Source organism: Phacochoerus africanus, chromosome 6 (genome assembly GCF_016906955.1).
Source record: "Phacochoerus africanus isolate WHEZ1 chromosome 6, ROS_Pafr_v1, whole genome shotgun sequence".
NCBI classification, from domain to species: Eukaryota; Metazoa; Chordata; class Mammalia; order Artiodactyla; family Suidae; genus Phacochoerus; species Phacochoerus africanus.
In genome coordinates, this window is record NC_062549.1 from 107269734 (window position 1) to 107289315 (window position 19582).

Consider the following 19582-nt stretch of genomic DNA (forward strand, 5'->3'; position numbering starts at 1 on the left):
AACCCACTTAGCAAGCCCAGGGATCCAAACCTGCATCCTCATGGATACTAGTTGTGTTCATTACTGCTGAGCCACAACAGGTACTCCCATTACTTCTGTTTTCTTTGTTACAAGATGTTACAGCCTTACTTGTACTTTTCCATTAATCGAGTTTTTTAGCTCAATTCTGTTCTGGTCAGAGAACATGAACAGAAAAACTGAATGTTTTCAGTCCTTTGACATATGTAGAGGGAGTTCCCGTTGTGGCACAGTGGAAATGAATCCAACTAGGAACCGTGAGGTTGTGGGTTCAATCCCTGGCCTTGCTCAGTGGGTTAAGGATCCGGTGCTGTGGTGTAGGTTGCGGACACGGCTCGGATCTGGCGTTGCTGTGGCTCTGGCGTAGGCTGGCGGCTACAGCTCTGATTCAACCTGTAGCCTGGAAACCTTCATACGTCACAGGTGCGACCCTAAAGAGACAAAAGACAAAAAGAGAAAAAAAAAGAAATGTAGAGAGGGATGTGCAGGGGGTTTGGAATAGAAATGCTATAAAATTGGGCCTGATAATCACTGTACAACTATAAATGTTATAAAATTCATTAAAAAAAGAAATATGTAGAAACTTCTTTGTCATCCAGTATATGTTCAGTTTTAGTAAATCTTCCATCAGCATTTTGAAATCATTTGTATTCTGTTGTTTTGAGAAGTAGTGTTCTCTCTGTATAAATTAGCCCAAGTTTATTAGTTGTATTGCTGCAATTTCCTATATCCTTACTCATTTCTTTTGGTTTGCTGATTCTGTCAGCCATTGAGAGGTGTGGTCAAGTTTGCTATAATGGTGGATTTATTTTTTCTCCCTTTTATTTCTGTCCATTTTTGCTTTGTATGTTTTTAGCAGTGTAATTTGGTACATACAGATTTAGAATTATTATCCATCTTCTTGGTGGATTGACTTTTATGTTCTTTATAGTAATTTTTTTTCCTCAATCCAGGATCACATATTACATTTGGCTGTCACGTCACTTTAATCTCCTTTAATTGTGATCGGTGTCAGACTTTATCTTTCATGATACTATAAAATGTCTCTATTTCTTATTTATTTATTTATTATGAAATATAGTTGATTTACAGTGTTGTCTTAGTTTCTGGTATACAGCAAAGTAATTCAGTTATACTTACGTACTTATTCTTTTTTTCATATTATTTTTCCTTATAACAAAATATTAAGTATAGTTCCCTGTACTATAAAGTAGGTCCTTGTTGATATGTGTTTTATATACTAGTGTGTATATTGTAATCCCACACTCCTAATGTATCCCTCCCACCTTCTTCTGCTTTTTCCCCTTTGGTAACCATAAGTTTGTTTTCTATGAATGTGGGTCTACTTCTGTTTTTGTATGTAAGTTCATTTATGCCTTCTTTTTGTTTAGATTACACATATAAATGATGTCATATTTTTTGCCTTTCTCTGTCTGGTTTACTTAGTATGATAATCTCTAGGTCCATCTGTGTTGCTGCAAATGGCATTATTTCATTCTTTTTTATGGCTGAGTAATATTTCATTATATATATATGTACCACATCTTCTGTATCCATTCCTCTGTCTATGGATGTTTAGGTTACTTCTGTGTCTTGGCGATCGTAAAATAGTGCTGTGATGAACATTGGGGTGCGCGTATCTTTTTGAATTATGGTTTTCTCTGGATAGATGCCCAAAAGTGGGATTGAAGGATCATGTAGTAATTCTCTTTTTAGTTTTTTAAGGGACTTCCATGCTGTTCTCCATAGTGGCTTCACTGATTTGCATTCCTCCAAACAGTGTTGGAGGGTTCCTATTTTCCACACTCTCTCTAGCATTTATTATTTGTAGATTTTTTGATAACCATTCTGACTGATGTGAGGTGATACCTCATTGTAGTTTTGATTTGCATTTTTCAAATAATTAGTGATGTAGAACATCTTTTCATATGCCTTTTGACCATCTGTATGTCTTCTTCAGAGAAATGTCTGTTTAGAAGTTGAGCCAATTTTTCTATTGTGTTTGTTGTTTTTTCGATATTGAGCTGTGTGAGCTGTTTGTATATTTTGGAGATTAATTTCTCGTCAATTGCATTATTTGCAAATATTTTCTCCCCTTCTGTGGGTTGTCTTTCACTTTATTTATGGTTTCCTTTGCTGGGCAAAAACTTTTAAGTTTATATAGGTCCCATTTGTTTATTTTTGTTTTTATTACTCTAGAAGATGGATCCATCTTGATTTATGGCAAAGGGTGTTCTGCCTATGTTTTCTTCTAGGAGTTTTATAGTATTCAGCCTTACATTTAAGTCTTTAATTCATTTTGAGTTTATTTTTGTGTATGGTATAGAGTGTTCTAATTTCATTCTTTTACATGTAGCTATCCAGTTTTCCTAGCACCACTTGTTGAAGAGACTGTCTTTTTATCCATTGTGTATTCTTGCCTCCTTTGTCATAGATTAATTGAACATATGTCCATGGATTTATTTCTATTTCTGGGCTTTCTATCCTGTTCCACTGATCTATGTTTATATTTCTCTTTTGGTGCCAGTACTGTTTTGATTACTGTAGCTTTGTAGTATAGTCTGAAGTCAGGGAGCCTGATTCTTCCACCTCCATTTTCTTTCTCAAGATTGCTTTGGTTATTCATGCATGGTCTTTTGTGTTTCCATATAAATTCAAAATTTTTTTGTTCTAGTTCTGTGAAAAATGCCATAGGTAATTTGATAGGAATTGCATTGTATCTATGGATTGATTGGACAGCATAGTCATTTTGATAATATTGATTCTTCTACTCCAAGAGCATGTTATATCTTTCCATCTGTTTGTGTCATCTTCTGTTTCTTTCATCAGTGTCTTATAGTTTTCAGCACACAGGTCTTTTGCCTCTTTAGGTAGGTTTATTCTTAGTTATTTTATTCTTTTTGATGGTTAATGGGATTGTTTTCTTAATTTCTCTTGTGAGTGTATAGAAATTCAAGAGATTTTTGTGTAATAATTTAGTATCCTGCAACTTTACTGAATTCATTCATGAATTTTAGTAGTTTTCTGGTAGTATCTTTAGGATTTTTTATGTATAGTATCACGTCAACTGCAGATAGTGACTGTTTTACTATTTTTCCAATTTGGATTCCTTTTATTTCCTTTTCTTCTCTGATTGACATGGCTAGGACTTCCAGAACTATGTTGAATAAAACTGGTGAGAGTGAACATCCTTGTCTTGTTTGTGATCTGAGAAGTAATTCTTTCAGCTTTTCCCCATTGAGTCTGATGTTAGCTGTAGGTTTGTCATATATGGCCTTTATGATGTTGAGGTAGGTTCCTTCTGTGCCCACTTTCTGGAGAGTTTTTGTAGTAGATGGATGTTGAATTTTAGCAAAAGCTTTTAGCAAAAGCTTTTTCTGCATCTATTGAGATGACCACATGATTTTTATTCTTTGATTTGTTAATGTGGTGTATGTATCACACTGATCAACTTGTGGATATTGAAAAATCCTTGCATCCCTGGGGTAAATACCACTTGATCATGGTGTATGATCCTTTTCATAAATTGTTGGATTTGGTTTGCTGATATTTTGTTGAGGATTTTTGAATCTATATTCATCAGTGATATCAGGCTATAATTTTCTTTTTTGTGTGATATCTTTGTCTGGTTTTGGTATCAAGAAGATAGTGGCCTCATAGAAAGAATTTAGACAGGTTCCTTCTGCAATTTTTTGGAATAGTTTCAGAATGGTAGGTGTTAATTAACCCTTCTCTAAATGTTTGATGGAATTTGCCTGTGTAGTCATGCTGGTCCTGGACTTTTGTTTGTTGGGAGTCTTTTTAATCACTGATTTGATTTCAGTACTGGTAATTGGTCTGTTCGTATTTTTTATTTCTTTGGGTTCAGTCTTTGGAGATTATACCTTTCTAAGAATTTGTCCATTTCTCTTGTCCAACTCTTCTTTCTAGGAGTTGTCCATTTTATTGGCGTATAGTTGTTCATAATAGTCTCTCATGGTCCTTCATATTTCTGTGATGTCAGTTGTAACTTCTTTTTCACTTCCAATTTTACTGATTTGGGCCCTCTTTTTTTCTTGATGAGTCTGGCTAAAGGTTTATCAATTTTGTTTATCTTTTCAAAGAACCAGCTTTTATTTTTTATTTTATTTTATTTTTTGTCTTTAGTCTTTTTAGGGCCGCACCCACAGCATATGGAGGTTCCCAGGCTAGGGGTCTAATCAGAGCTGTAGCTGCCAGCCTACGCCACAGCCACAGCAATGTGGGATCTGAGCTGCGTCTGCAACCTATACCACAGCTCATGGCAATGCCGGATCCTTAACCCACTGAGTGAGGCCAGGGATCGAACCCGCATCTCATGGTTCCTAGTCAGATTTGTTTCCACTGTGCCACAACGGGAACTCCAAGAACCAGCTTTTAGTTTCATTGATCTTTCTGTGGTTTTCTTTGTCTCTGTTTCATTTATTTCTGCTCTGATCTTTATGATTCCTTTCCTTCTATTAACTTTGGGTTTTGTTTGTTCTTCTTTCTGTAGTTGCTTTAGATATAAGTTTAGATTGTTTATTTGGGTTTTTTCTTGTTTCTTGAGATAAGCTTGTATCACTATAAACTTCCCTTTTAGAACTGCTTTTGCTGCATTCTGGAGATTTTGGATTGTCATATTTTCATTTTCATCTATTTCTAGGTATTTTTAAAATTTTCTCTTTGAAAATTGGTTATTTAGTTAGCATATTGTTAACTAAATCCATTGATAATTAGCATACTGTTTAGTCTCCATAGGTTTGTGTTTTCACAGTTTTTTTTCTTATAATTGATTTCTAGTCTTATAGCATTGTGACGGTCAGAAAAGATGCTTGATATGATTTCACTTTTCTTAAATTTAACTAGGCTTACTTTGTGACCTAGCATGTGATCTATCCTGAGGAATGTTCCATGTGCACTTAAGAAGAATGCATATACTGCTGCTTTAGGATGGAATGATCCATATATCAATTAATTCTAATGTGGATTTAAGGCCTGTGTCTCCTTATTGGTTTTCTGTCTGGATTATTTGTCCAGTGAAGTGAGTAGGGTATTAGAGTCCCTCACTATTATTGTTACTATTGATTTCTTCTTTTGTGTCTGTTAATATTTTCCTTATATATTGAAGTGCTTCTATGTTGGGTGCATATATATTTACATTTGTTATACTTTCTTCTTGGATTGATCCCCTGATCATTAAATAGTATCCTTTGTCTTGTAACTGTCTTTATTTTAAAGTTTATTATTTTTATTTTTACTTTTTGGTATTTTAGGGCTGCACTTGCAGCATATGGAGGTTCCCAGGCTAGGGGTTGAATTGGAGCTGTAGCTACCGGCCTACACCACAGCCACAGTAACACCAGATTTGAGCCACATCTGTGACCTACATCACAGCTCATGGCATTGCCAAATTCTTAACCCACTGAGTGAGGCCAGGGATCAAACCCACATCCTCATGGATACCAGCTGGGTTCATTAACTGCTAGGCTATGATGGGAACGCCAAAGTTTATTTTGTCTGATGTGAGTATGGCTGCTCCAGCTTTCTTTTGATTTCCATTTCCCATCCCCTCACTTTCAGTCTGTGTGTGTCTCTAGATCTGAAGTGGGTCTCTTATGGTCAGCATGTATACAGGTCTTGTTGTTGCATCCATTCAATCAGTCTGTGTCTTTTCTTTGGAGCATTTAATCCATTTATATTTAAGATAATTATTGATATATATGTTCTTATTGTCATTTTGTGAATTGTTTTGGATTTGTTTGTGTACTTTTTTCTTCCCTTCCTCTTTGTTCTCCTCTTTTACGATTTGATGACTATTTTTAGTGTTGTGTTGGATTCTGTTTGTGTTTATATCTATTATAGATTTTTGGTTTTCACTTACCGTGATGTTTGTCATAGAAGTCTATATATATATATATATATATACACACACACACATGATTGTTTTAAGTTACTGATCTCCTAATTTCAAATGCATTTCACATATCCTGCAATTGTGCTCCTCTTCTCTCGTGATTACTGCTTTTTTTTTTTTCTTCACTTTTTAGGGCCGCACCATGGCATATGGAGGTTCCCAGGCTAGGGGGTCTAATCAGAGCTACTGCTGCTGGCATATACCACAGCCACAGCAACGTGGGATTCAAACTGCATCTGCAGCCTACACCACAGCTCACAGCAACGCCAGATCCTTCACCCACTGAGTGAGGCCAGGGATCAAACCCACAGCCTCATCGTTCCTAGTTGGATTCATTTCTGTTGCACCATGATGGGAACTCCAGCGATTACTGTTTTAGGTATCATATTTGTACATGGATGATTTCCTACCTTTACTGTACACTTGGCTTCACTGGTGAACTTTCCCATTTCACTATTTTCTTGTTTCTAGTTGTGATCTTTTCTGCCTAGAGAAGTTCCTTTGACATTTGTGGTAAAGCCAACATGCTGATGCTGAATTCTTTTAACTTTTGCTTGTCTCTAAGCTTTTGCTTTCTCCACAAAGTCTGTATGAGAGCCTTGCTGGGTAGAGTATTCTTGGTTATAGGTTTTTCCCTTTTATCACTTTAAATATATCATGCCACTCTCTCCTGGCCTGCAGTATTTTTGCTAAAAAATTAGCTGGTAACCTTATGGGGATTCCTTTGTATGTTATTTGTTGCTTTTCCCTTGTTGATTTTAATATTTTCTCTTCTTTTGAGTTTTGCCCATTTGATTTTTAAGCCTGTTGGAGACTGCACTTCCTGGACTTGATTGACTGTTTCCCATGTTAGGAAAGTTTTTAGCTATTATCTCTTGAAATATTTTCTCAGGCCCTTTCTCTTTCTCTTCTCTTTCTGGGACCCCTATAATGTGAATATTGTGTGTCTGACATTGTCCTACAGGCCTCTTAAACTGTCCTTATTTGATTCTTTTTTCTTTATTCTGTTCTGTAGCAGTGATTTCCGCCACTCTGTCTTCCAGCTCACTTATGCACTCCTGCCTCATTTATTCTGCCATTGATTCATTCTAGTGTTTTTCACTTCAGTTATTGTAATCTTAAACTGTTTGTTCTTTATATTTTTAAACTCTTTGTTTATAAACTCCTTGAAACTTCTCACTCTGTGCCTCCATTCTTTTCCCTAGTTCTTGGATCATCTTTATGAGATTGTTACTCTGAACTCTTTCTTGGGTAAAATGTCTATCTCTGTGTTACTTACTTATTCTTTTTTTTTTTTTTTGTCTTTGTGCTATTTCTGGGGCTGCTCCCATGGCACATGGAGGTCCCCAGGCTAGGGGTCTAATTGGAGCTGTAGCTGCCAGCCTACGCCAGAACCACAGCAACACAGGATCCGAGTCACGTCTGCAACCTACACCACAGCTCACAGCAATGCTGGATCCTTGACCCACTGAGCAAGGCCAGGGATTGAACCTGCAACCTCATGGTTACTAGTTGGATTCATTAACCACTGAGCCACAACGGGAACTCCTACTTACTTATTCTTTAGGGGTGTTGTTCTTTTGTCTGTAACATATTTCTTTGCCTTCTCATTTTATGTAAATTTTATGTATTTGGAAGGCTACCTTGACTTTGGAGAGTGGCCCTCTGTTGCGGATATTCTATGTGTCCCAGCAGTACTCTCCTCTTGTCACCCAAGGGTCAGGGAACCAGCTGGTCCCGGGATAGGTTCTGATTTTGTGGACTCAGTTCCTCAGCCTGTGAGATTATATTTTTCTTGCTTCTGGTGTCTGCCCCTTAGTGAGTGAGGCTGGTCTAGAAACTTGTGCAAGCTCCCTGGTAGAAGCAGCCAGTGCTTGCTCACTGGTGAGTGGAGCTGGGTCTTGGCCCTCTTGTGGCCAGGGCAGTGTCCAGGTGTGTGTGTGGAGGTGGCTGTGGGCTCAGGATAACTTTAAGCAGACTATCTGTTGATGGGTGGGCCTGTGCTCTCGCCCTGTTGGGTGTTTGATCTGAGGCAACACAGCACTGGAGCCTATAGGCTATTGGGTGGGACCGGGTCTTGGTGCCAAAATGGCGACCTCCTGGAGAATTCATGCCAAGGAATACTTCCTGGTCCCTCCACCACCAGTGACCTTATCCCCACAGTGAGTCACAGCCCTGCCACCCCCCGCCACCTCCCCAGGAGACCATCCAAGACCAAAGGTGGGTCTGGCCCAGGCTCTTATGAAGTCCTTGCTTTCGCCCTGGCTTCCAGCACACATGAAACCTTGTGTGTGCTCTCTAAGAATAAAGTCTCTCTTTCCCCCAGTTGCGTGGAGTTCCTGCCCTCAAACTCTGATGGACTTTAGAGCCAAATGCTCTGGGGACACCACCTCCTCCTCTCACTCCTAGGCAGGGGAGCCTGACATGGGGCTCAGAACTGTATCTCCTGTGGAAGAACTTCTGCAATGTAATTGTTTTCCAGTTTGTATTTTGCCCCCCCCCCCAGGGGTATGCAATTTGATGTTATCACACTTGCACCCTTCCTACTGTCTCCTTCTGTCTTTGTTTTTGGATGTAGAATATGTTTTTTGGTAAATTCCAGTCTTTTTTATTGATGGTTGTTCAGCAATTAATTGTGATTTTGCTGGGCTCGTGAGAGGAAGTGAGCTCAAGGGGCTTCTATTCCATCTTCAATAATATTCCAAAATGTGTCCATTTTTAATGTTTCTTAACTTCAATTCTAGTCTATTTGATATTAATTTAACTATACCATTTATCTTTTGATTAGTTTTCATATGCTATATATTCCCCCCCCCCCCATCTTTTTTTCTTTTTCTTTTTAGGGCTGCACTCACAGTATATCACAGTATATGGAAGTTCCTAGGCTATGGGTCATATTGGAGCTACAGCTGCCAGCCTACACCACAGTCACAGCAGTGCTGGATCTGAGCTGTGTCTGTAACCTAGACCACAGCTCATGGCAACACCGGATCCCCAACCCACTGAGTGAGGCCAGGGATCGAACCTGCATGCTCATGGATACTAGTCAGATTCACTTCTGCTGTGCCACAACAGGAAGCCCTGTCCCTCCTCTTTGATTTATTTTGTCTTTCATTTAGTTGTGTCTCTTGTAATCACCATATCCCTTTTTCATTGCTTGTTTCTTAATCCAGCCTCCCAGTTTTTGTGTTTTGGAATGTCTGACCTAGTTAAAATGAATGTAGCTACTATAACTACAAATAGTATTTTGTTACTATTTGGTCTACTTAATGTCCCTTTTTTTCTCCTTTTTTTGGGGCCATCTTTAAGTAATCAAATATTCCTTAATATTTCATTTAATCTTCTCTCTTAACTTTTTATATATTCCTTTACTCCTACTGATGCCAGAGACTACAACATACGTCCTTAGTTCATTATAGTCTAATAAAGTTATTAATTTACCATGCTAGGACCTTACAACACTATCTCATTTGCCTATTCACTTTTCTGTTATTAGCATCCTTCATTTTAATTTTAAAACTATAAGACGTAATTATTATTTTTTGAGGTTAATTATTCATTTATATTTGCCTTCACATTTACCCTTCCCATCGGTTTTTATTAGTTTATGCATTTCTGTGTTTTTCTCTGGGATTATTTTCTTCCTGCTAGAAGATTCTACTGGTGATGAGTTCTCTCAATTTTTGATTGAAAATGTCTTTTATCACTTTCATGTTTGAAGGATATTTTCACTGGGTATAGATTTCTAGGTTGCCAGTTACTTTCAGCACTATTAGTGTTCTGTTGTCTTATGATTTCTATATTTTATCTTGAGACAGCAGTGTTAGTCTTATTGCTGCTCTTTTAAAAGTAATGTCCTTTTTCTCTGGCTGGTTTTAAGAGTTTTTGTGTTTGGTTTTATAGCAGTTTGGCTGTGATCTGTGTCTTAAGTTATCTGTGGTATCATGCTGCTAAAGAGGTTGCTACTGTTTGTTACTTTCTTCTGATAGTTATAACTAACTGGCAGGGGTGAATACCTGACCTAGACTAAACTATGTATATTCTCTCTTTTGGAAATTATAAATGAAAAGTCAGAAGGGGTTGGTGGGGACGGTGGGGTGCTATGACAAACGAAAGCTGGAACAAGTCAAATTTAGTGGGGGGAACAGTAGTAAGGGTCTTGCAAAGCAATGGAATTAGCTGAAAGGAGTGGTTTTCTGGATATTTTTCATTAAATCTCATTTTACCTTGGGCTTGCTTGAGTAAACTTCTTTACATTTCTATCAACAAAAAATTTTTGGAAAAAAAACTTGGGAGTCCCCGTTGTGGCACAGTGGAAACAAATCCAACTAGGGACCGTGAGGTTGAGGGTTCAGTCCCTGGCCTTGCCCAGTGGGTTAAGGATCCGGCATTGCCATGAGCTGTGGTGTAGGTTGAAGATGTGGCTCAGATCTCACGTTGCTGTGGCTCTGGTGTAGGCTGGCAGCAACAGCTCCGATTAGACCCCTAGCCTAGGAACCTCCATGTGCTGCAGGTGTGGCCCTAAAAAGGCAAAAAAAAAAAAGAAAAACTTTTATCTGAAAACTTGACACATAATAGACACTTATTTGATAACTAGTGGCTGCTGCTGCTATTGTTATTCAGATCCTAAAATCGAGTAAAGAACTGATCCTCAGGATTTTCTAGTCTTGCCAGTGGCATGGGCCACATGTTTTGGGAGTCTCTACTAATCCAGTGCAAATTTAATACTTTGAAAAATGGTCGCTGTATAATTGTGGGTGGACACACCGATGGTTAAAAAGTTTGGAAATGCATCTGTCTGATTTCACTTACTGTATTTTGTTTTTCTCCTTTGTTATTTCCAGACCCGTGCTGTCTTTCATGCAAAGGAGAAAATCTAGGCAACTTAGATACATAATGACTAATTTAATTAAATAGATCATACTTTATGAGTATTAAAATATTGATTTCTTGGAAACATTTTTAACTTTCTAGAGTAAAGGAGTAATTATAGATTTTAAGACAAATGAAAGAGTTAACTTTTTTTGGTCCTTTTTATAGGTTCTCCGGGGACATAAAACTTTCCTGAATGATGTTTATAATTGGGAGTTTTTGATCTGGGAATCAGCTTTACTACTTTTCTTACTGCGCCTAGCCTCATTGGGGTCTGAAACCAATAAGAAATACAGCAATGTTTCAATATTACTTACTGAACAGGTATTGCTTGATCTCTGTCAGTTTGGTTCAGTGTGTAGAAGATTCAAGGTTGAGTCTAGGGTCTGTCACTTTCTTTCTTTGTGTGTGTGTGTGTGTGTGTGTGTGTGTGTGTGTGTCTTTTTTTGCCTTTCCTACGGCTGCTCCCTCGGCATATGGAGGTTTCCAGGCGAGGAGTCAAATCGGAGCTGTAGCCCCTGGCCTACGCCAGAGCCACAGCAATGCAGGGTCCAAGCTGCATCTGCAACCTCCACCACAGCTTATGGCATCGCTGGATCCTTAACCCACTGAGCAAGGCCAGGGATCAAACCTGCAACCTCATGGTTCCTAGTTGGATTTGTTAACCACTGTGCCACAACGGGAACTCCTAGAGTCTGTCACTTTCTAGCTATATGACCTTACACCTTGAAAGTTACTTTGCAACCATATAGTTGCTTCCTCTTGTAAAATGAGGATAGTATCTTCCCCACCTGCTCCCAGGGCTGGATGCTATTTTGTAGTATAAAAATTATTTTTGTTGGTGGTAATGGAGCATGTTTTTAATCTCATATGCTTTGCAAGTATTAGATCTTTAGAATTCCTGTCATTTAAGTATGTTTAATAAGCTTCTTGAGGAGTTCCCTGGTGGCCTAGTGGTTAAAGGATCTGGTATTGTCACTGCTATGGTATGGGTTCAATGTCTGGCTAAGGAACTTCTGCATGCCATGGGCACAGCCAAAAAAATTTTTTTGAATTTCTTCTCTACCAGTCATAGAATGCATTCAGTGTTTGGGAAGTACTTGCTCTTTAATATGTGAATAAATGTTATGATTGAGAAATATTTCTTAGAAATACAGAAGAGTGTAAAGGTAGTTTTTTGTTTTTAATGTCATGTTTTTCCATATGTTTTAAATAAAAATATCTGATAGCATTCATTTTTTTAATTAGCCTTAGAATTATGGTGGAGAATTCTTCCTATAAGGGAAAAAATAAGGGATTATTCTCCCATTCTGTAAAGTTTAATGAGGATGGATTATTTGGATACCAAGATTAATAAGATACGGTTTTCGAACTCAAGGAGTTGACATCTTTTTTTATGGCCACACCCAAGTCATGTGGAAGTTCCCAGGCTAGGGGTTAAATCGGAGCTGTAGCTGCCGACCTACACCACAGCCACAGCAATGTGGGATCTGAGCCGTGTCTGCAATCTACACCACAGCTCACAGCAATTCTGGATCTTTGACCCACTGAGTGAGGCCAGGGATTGAATCATGTCCTCATGGATTATAGTTGGGTTCATTACTGCTAAGCCATGATGGGAACTCCGAAGGAGCTTACATATTAACGGTTATAATTAATATGAAAATTTCATTGTTTTGATAAATTGCTGCATCATTATTTTTTTCTCCACTGAATAGCTCTTCTTTGCCAAATGTGACTGATTAGAGATGGGGGTTTGTGCAGTAACATATTTACTCTGCCAGAGTAGCTACTGAAATTTCAAAATTTATTTTACTTGAAAATCTTGCCCTCAAAATCCACCATATTGAATGCAATGTGTATATGTATCTTTTCCATGACCTTTATCCTAATCTCTGTTCCTTCCCTTAGATTAATTTATATCTTAAGATGGAAAAAAAGCCGAATAAGAAAGAACAGCTTACTCTAGTAAACAATGTATTAAAGCTCTCCACCAAGTTGTTGAAAGTAAGTAATATCCCGTGATACGCTTTTCCTACCATGTCGATCAGTTCAGTGCTGTGCTTCTGGAAGAGGATCCTGGGAACAGATCGAGGCTGTGTAGAGTCAAAATGCCAACTTGATGGTTTAGGGTTGATGACTCTCGGGGGGAAGGTTTCCCGTCTTAGGACCCAAGTTCTAGTAATTGCTCATGTCCATTACATTCTTTAAATTACATTTAAAAATCACAAATAGCACACTGTTTGAATCGACCTTTAAACACTTCGCTAGTGGAAAAGTAGGTGAGAGTCCATTGCAGGTTTTAATTTCTTTCTTTACTTATTTTTATTTATTTATTTTAGTTGAAGTGTAGTTAATTTACAATGTTACGTGTACAGCGAAGTGGCTCAGTCACACACACACACACCATATTTTTTGTCAGACTCTTTTCCATGGCAGGTTATGATATTAAATCTAGTTCCCTATGTTATTCACTGGCTCCTTGTTGTTTGTCTTTTTTGTATGTAGTAGTGTGCATATGTTGGTTCCAAATTCATCCCTCCCTAGTTTCCTCTCATTTAGGTTTTTTGAAGGTAGCTATTGAACATTTAAGGGACGCGGTCTTAAGGGGTCATCCTCACCCAGAACCCAAGGAAAAACCAGCCCAGAGATCCTTGATAGCTCTTGGGAAACCATGTATTTTATCTCAGTTCCTTCACGTTTTTGTAGGAGTTGGACACACCGTTTAGACTCTATGGACTGACGATGAATCCCTTAATCTACAACATCACACGAGTCGTGATCCTCTCTGCTGTCTCAGGTGTTATCAGCGATCTTCTAGGATTTAATATACGAGTGAGTGTGATTACCATGCTAGTGTCTGCTGTGGTCTTCAAACTTATTGTACATCGTCATCTTTGTTGTTCCCTTGGTGTCGGGCTGGCAGGGAAGGACGGGTCGGGTGGAGGAAGGGAGGCACTGGCACGGGAATAACCCTTGAGGTAGAGGAATGGACATTTGAAAGAGACACTCAGCTTAGGTTTTCTCATTTTACCCAAGTACAATAGACCATGCTCTTCAGTGGAGCAAAAAAATCAAGTATGAGTCTCCTGTCAATTTAGTAGCGTGGGCTAGGTTAGCCTCTGACATAGGGAAACGTACAGAGTCAGAGTGAATGCAAACCACAAGCCCCGTGACCTGGAAATTGTTACTGTTTTTTCCTCTGTGGTGTTTTGTGGTTGCTCTTGCCGGAGCTGATGCTTTTATCTTATGTAAAGGGTTCTTGGTTCAGTCACGTAAGTGTACCTATCAACGCCACCGGTTTGTTTTAAAACTAACTTACTTTGGTGATTTTCTTTTCTTAGCTGTGGAAAATTAAGTCATAAGCTGAGCCATGTGCCTGGACTCTCTCCCCTTGCTGGCATCACTGCTTAACCCATTAAGGAAAGAGATGACTGCAAAACCATGAGATACCCACCTGCTTGTTCACACACAGAGGTGCCCTCAGCTCTGCCTAATCTAACAAATGGTGTTTTCAAAGGAACAGATCCTTTTCCAGCTGGGCGTGCAGGCTAAAAATGTGTTTTTTTTTTTTTTTCATGGTTTTCAAATAGTATGAATAGTCAGGAGACTGAAGAACTGTTGTGTTATAGAAATGTAAGAGCAACTTTTTCAGTTAGGAAATTTATTCTGGGCATTTCAGTGCTGTGACAGTTATATTTATGGAAATAGACTTTTGGGCAACTATGGTAGACACCCAAAGCATGAAGCAAATATTCTTTATTGGAAATATGCAAATTCAGTACTTTTTTTTATAGTCTATGGAATTGGAGATTTCACTTCTCTAACAAAGAGAAATCAAGTTTAAACTATTTTAGGTTGAACCCAAATAAAATAACTTTATTGGAGAGTTTCAGTTTCTAGGCTTTTTTGTTGTTGTTGAAAGAAAAAAATAACTTTTTAAACTGATTTTCTGTTACGCTCTGGGGAAAATTTTAATTAGTTTTTAATTTTAAAGTTAATCCTATAGTTAACTGTATAGTTGTTGGTGAAAGAGTCATGCATATAATATGGCAAACTTAAGTATGTGACACTCATGCATGTCCACTGTACAGCGTTTTCCATTTAAGTCATCTGAGCTGTGTTTTCCATCACAGTTAATGGTTTATCTGTTGTAGGACCTGACCTAACGTATTCAACCCTCAGCACAGTCTCAGGTCCTGGCTGTCGGTACTGAGCCATTGATAATTGGAGTCTCCCATCAGCATCCCATTACACATCCGGTAACACATACATATGTTAATGAAAACTAGAGGTCCACATATAATTCCTGCTCATTAAGTTACCTGCTTTGAAGAATCCCCTCAGGCCAATTGAAAGCCCCTATTTTAATGATAAGATTTTGTGAACTTTTAAATGGAAATAATTAAGAAACTTGGTTAATACACGCAAAGTATGTACAGGTACAATCACTGTATCATTTACAGATATCCCAACATACAAGAGGATTTTTGAGGTTTAAAGATGAATTTCTCAAGTCTAGGGATTGAGGTCAGACTTTTCTGGATTCAGATCTTTGGTTCTGCCACTTATTAGCTTTAGAGTCTAAGGCATGTTAACCTGTTTGCATCTCAATTTCCTTACCTGTTTAATGGGGATAATAACCACCTAATAGGGTTGTTAAGGTTAAAAGAGATTATCATGTAAAGTACTTAACACAGCATAAAGTACTTAGCCTATAGTAAATCCACAGTAAACATTTGTAATTACTTACGATTTAAGCTCTTTAAAAATCTTTTGCTAGATTTTGCTAGATAGATTCCTAACTGTGAAGATAGAAACATAGCGGGAGTTCCCGTTGTGGCGCAGTGGTTAACGAATCCGACTAGGAACCATGAGGTTGCGGGTTCGGTCCCTGCCCTTGCTCAGTGGGTTAACGATCCGGCGTTGCCGTGAGCTGTGGTGTAGGTTGCAGACGCGGCTCGGGTCCGGAGTTGCTGTGGCTCTGGCATAGGCCGGGGGCTACAGCTCCGATTAGACCCCTAGCCTGGGAACCTCCATATGCCGCGGGAGTGGCCCAAGAAATAGCAAAAAAGACAAAAAAAAAAAAAAGAAACATGGGGGCAAGGTTGCTGAACCGGAAGTACATTACCCCAAATTTGCAGCCACTCTAAATGCTGTGTGAGGGTTGAGATTGTTTTTTAGTTAAAGGTAAAACCCCATTATAGTGGTGTACCTTAAGAAGGAACTCTTCTGTAAAGGCACTGTGGCATCTCAGCGGTGGCTCATAGAAATCATGCTTTAACTGTTTTCCATAAGGAACATTAGCAACTATCTCAAATCCAAGACTGAGCTTTTCAGTACAGATTTCAGATGAAGAAAGCTGATGCCTTTATCTTTTGCCCCACAAAAAAAAACGCTGTTCTATTTTTAATTGATTTTTTTTACACAGTGAATTCTCGAGTTAAATGCGCTATTTAGAATAATTTACTGTTGTGAGTTGCCTCAGTTATGGTTTTGATGGTAATTGGCTTAAATGATTTTTCAGGGGGGTAAAATTACATGTCTGTATAGTTGTTCATGTCAGAAACTTGGGAATCATTTTTGACTCTTGCTTCTTATACCTCACATCCATTTGCCAAGATTTTGAATAATTACCTAGATATTTTTATAATCAGTCAGTTCTTCTCTAGCCCTCTGCCCCTGCCCTCATCTAAGTCAGTATCCTTTGTTTTTGAACAAGATTCCAAAACAAGATTTTGAAAAGATTATGCTTTTCTGCTCTTGCATATCCTCTGGCCCCTCTCCCCCATTCCCATCTGTTCATCTCAAAAGCTAATGTTGTCTTTTCTGAAATGCAGGTCTTATCATTTAGAATCTATTAATCTACTTAGAAGATAAAAATTCAAAATCTTTTTAGTAAGGTGTATAGAGAGAAAGATTTTGAATCTCTATGTTTGAAGGATATTTTGCTAGGCATAAAATTGTAGTTTTAAAGATACGGTTGCTATATTACCTCTTGGAGTGCACTGCTTTTGTCAGGAAGTCTGCTGTCACTCTTTTCACTTTCTTCTATATGAAATGTCTTTTTTTAAAAACTCCGGTTTTAAGGTTGTCTTTTTTTTCATTGAATTTGTGCTATTTAATGATAATGTACATTGCTGTAGTTTTCTTCCCTTTTTTTGGTCTTTTTAGGGCTGTACCCACAGCATATGGAGGTTCCCGGGCTAGGAGTCTAATTGGAGCTGCAGCCGCCAGCCTCCACCACAGCTGCAGCAACGCTGGATCCTTAACCCACTGAGTGAAGCCAGGGGATTAAACCTGAATCCTCATGTATGCTAGTCAGTTTCATAACCTGCTGCGCCACAATGGGAATTCCCTGTTAAGTTACTTTTATAATTTGTTGTTTTGGGGAAAATTACCCCTTCTAAAACTGCTTTGGAGGTATAACGTCAAACTTCCTAAATATACATTATGCCTCATCTATACTAGAAACGCTTTGAAAAGTTTAACTAAATCCTTGCCTAATTAGGGTATGATTTTTCTTGACTTTCAGAGACAAGTAAAAAAATTCTAAATACCAGGATATGCTACAAAGTCTAAACTTATATGGCTGTGTTTTTGTTTTATTGTATCTAGAGGTAAGTGAACCTGTGCACTGTAAAAATAATCTTTCAAATTAGTATAATTCACTTTTGAAATTTTTTATATATGACTTTATAATGAGCCAAATGGGTCTCACTACCAAATAAGAGTGTGCGCTTTGGGATTATCAAGAAGTAAATTCACGAATCTCATCTGTACGTGTATTGACTAGTTTGGTCATTTAAAATAATCCTTTGCTTTTTGCAGTTATTGGTGCCCATCTTGAATAATGAAGTTTGAATTTCACAAATTGCAATAATCCCCTCCCTTTCCTGCAGTACATCCTGAGCCCATATGCTGTAATACAGTCTTATTCAAGGTAACAAATAGTTATTGTTTACCAAGGACAAAATAAGCCTCTTGGTTTCTGTATTTGCTTATAGTTCTGCTTGACTTTGATGCAAACATTGTAAAATAGACAAATACCCATAGGAGTGTTTGGACAAATATAGGTTCAGGCCAAATGAGAACACATACTTGGCTATGTTTTTGTTTTGCTTTTTTTCTTTTTTTGCCATGGCCATGGCATTCAGAAGTTCCTGGGCCAGGGATCAAACCTGAGCCACAGCAGCGATAGTTGCTGAGTCCTTAACTGCTAGGCCATCAGGGAACTCCCTATGTTTTTGTATTTTAATGTATATGTGAGAAAGGTTCGGAGTTCTTTAGCAGATAAATTCTAATCTTCATAAGCCCTTCATACTCCCTTCGTACTCTTAAGGGTCTCTTTGTATAGCAACACTGAAAACAGAGTCACGTTAGTGGGGATCTTAAACTGATATTGTAGAGTTCATGTAATTATGGCGTGCTTTAAACAAGTTACAGCATTGCTGGTAAACCGCCATAGCATGTCCAGTCGAGAGCTGCCTAAATAAATAAATGTGCTATTGTTTGAAAAGCACAAGGAGGCCCTAGCATTGGAGCATGCCAGGATGATGTAAGACGTTGCTTTGATGTATTCTTGATGCCAGACTGAAACATCACGTTTTGAAACTCAAGTCTGTTTTCAACCGGTGTTGCTTAGTTGCTGGAGCTCGCTCTGGACCAGACTTCAGCTTAAACACATCTTTGTGGAGGTCAATAGTTAAGCTGTGTGACAGTCTTAACTAATTTGAGTACGTCCTGCTTTCTTAAAACCCAATTCTCTTTGAATGTTGGACACATTAAACATGAAATCCTTCATTTGTTTGTTTAAATGCAAGTAACTTTTTCTACATGAGACTTTTAAAAAATAATTAAGATATTCTCATGTAGCAATAAGCCAAATGCTTTTCTTTGTCCAAGACTTCTGAAATAGGAGTTGACGCTGTGCAAAAGCTACTTGGTCCAAATAATTTGATAGAAGTAGGTTAGAAGAAGATTATAGGATCTTCCTCACTAATCTCTCTAGGGAGACAGTGTAATCGCCTCCCAGAGCTTTTTTGCCATTGCGATCAGTAGGAAAATATGTCCATTGAAACAACTAAATGATCTTCCTACACCCTGCGTGCTTTGCTGTGACACACATCTCCATGGTGGGGCTTAGGAGCCAGGGGTTTGGGGTTTATTTTCAGTGTGCGTTCGCCGTGTGATAGAGAGGAATTAACTTTCCTCCTTAAGAATATTAAATTAACCTCGGCCTTGAAATAGGTCTTAGGCATTATTCATACCAGGAAATTTAAGTGAAGTCAAAACACTTTGTTCTACAAGTAAGCACAACCCATAGTAAGTAAAATGATTTAAAAATAATGTAACGTGTGAAATGTCATAGTCTGATGACATTGACGTAAGAGTTTGTGACCTTACGGTAACCTAACTTACACAACTTTGTCCATCAGAAATGTCTAATCACAAAAGACAAGTCCTTTACTGTCCCCGACAGTATAAGAAAGGACTTCGGGGGTAGCAAATTATTTATAAGGCTCCTTTCCTTAAAATGAAAGGTACAAAGTAGGTATAATGATATTCAACTCAAACTAATTTCGAGCTTTACATATAGCTAAAGGCCCAGCTATACAAGGCAAGCCATCCTTCTAGGCGGCTTCCTGATGGTGGGGCTATGAATGTTTGTTACTTGCAGGGATAGAATCTATTTGAGAACTCAGACAGTGATGAGACTCAGCTTTATGAACAGAAGCAGCAGCAACATTAAATAAACCTGACAGTAAAAGAAGTGCA

General features: G+C 38.2%; 1 protein-coding gene across 7 annotated transcripts in view; it reads left to right on the top strand.

The window, feature by feature from the left end:
* PHTF1 (putative homeodomain transcription factor 1) overlaps positions 1-19582 on the top strand; it is a 72113-nt gene that overhangs the window by 49594 nt on the left and 2937 nt on the right. For 4 of the 7 annotated variants that reach the window (XR_007135566.1, XR_007135569.1, XR_007135570.1 and 1 more), the window contains 5 exons: positions 10973-11128; positions 12716-12811; positions 13514-13639; positions 14149-14281; positions 17636-17747. Coding sequence is in view for 1 of the 7 variants with exons in the window: in XM_047784975.1 (XP_047640931.1) it covers positions 10973-11128; positions 12716-12811; positions 13514-13639; positions 14149-14169 (399 nt within the window). In the remaining 6 variants the exon portion in view is untranslated. Of the gene's footprint in view, positions 1-10972; positions 11129-12715; positions 12812-13513; positions 13640-14148; positions 14694-17339; positions 17425-17635; positions 17748-19582 lie in introns of those variants that run through there. The other 3 variants (XR_007135567.1, XR_007135568.1, XM_047784975.1) reach the window with 3 other exon arrangements.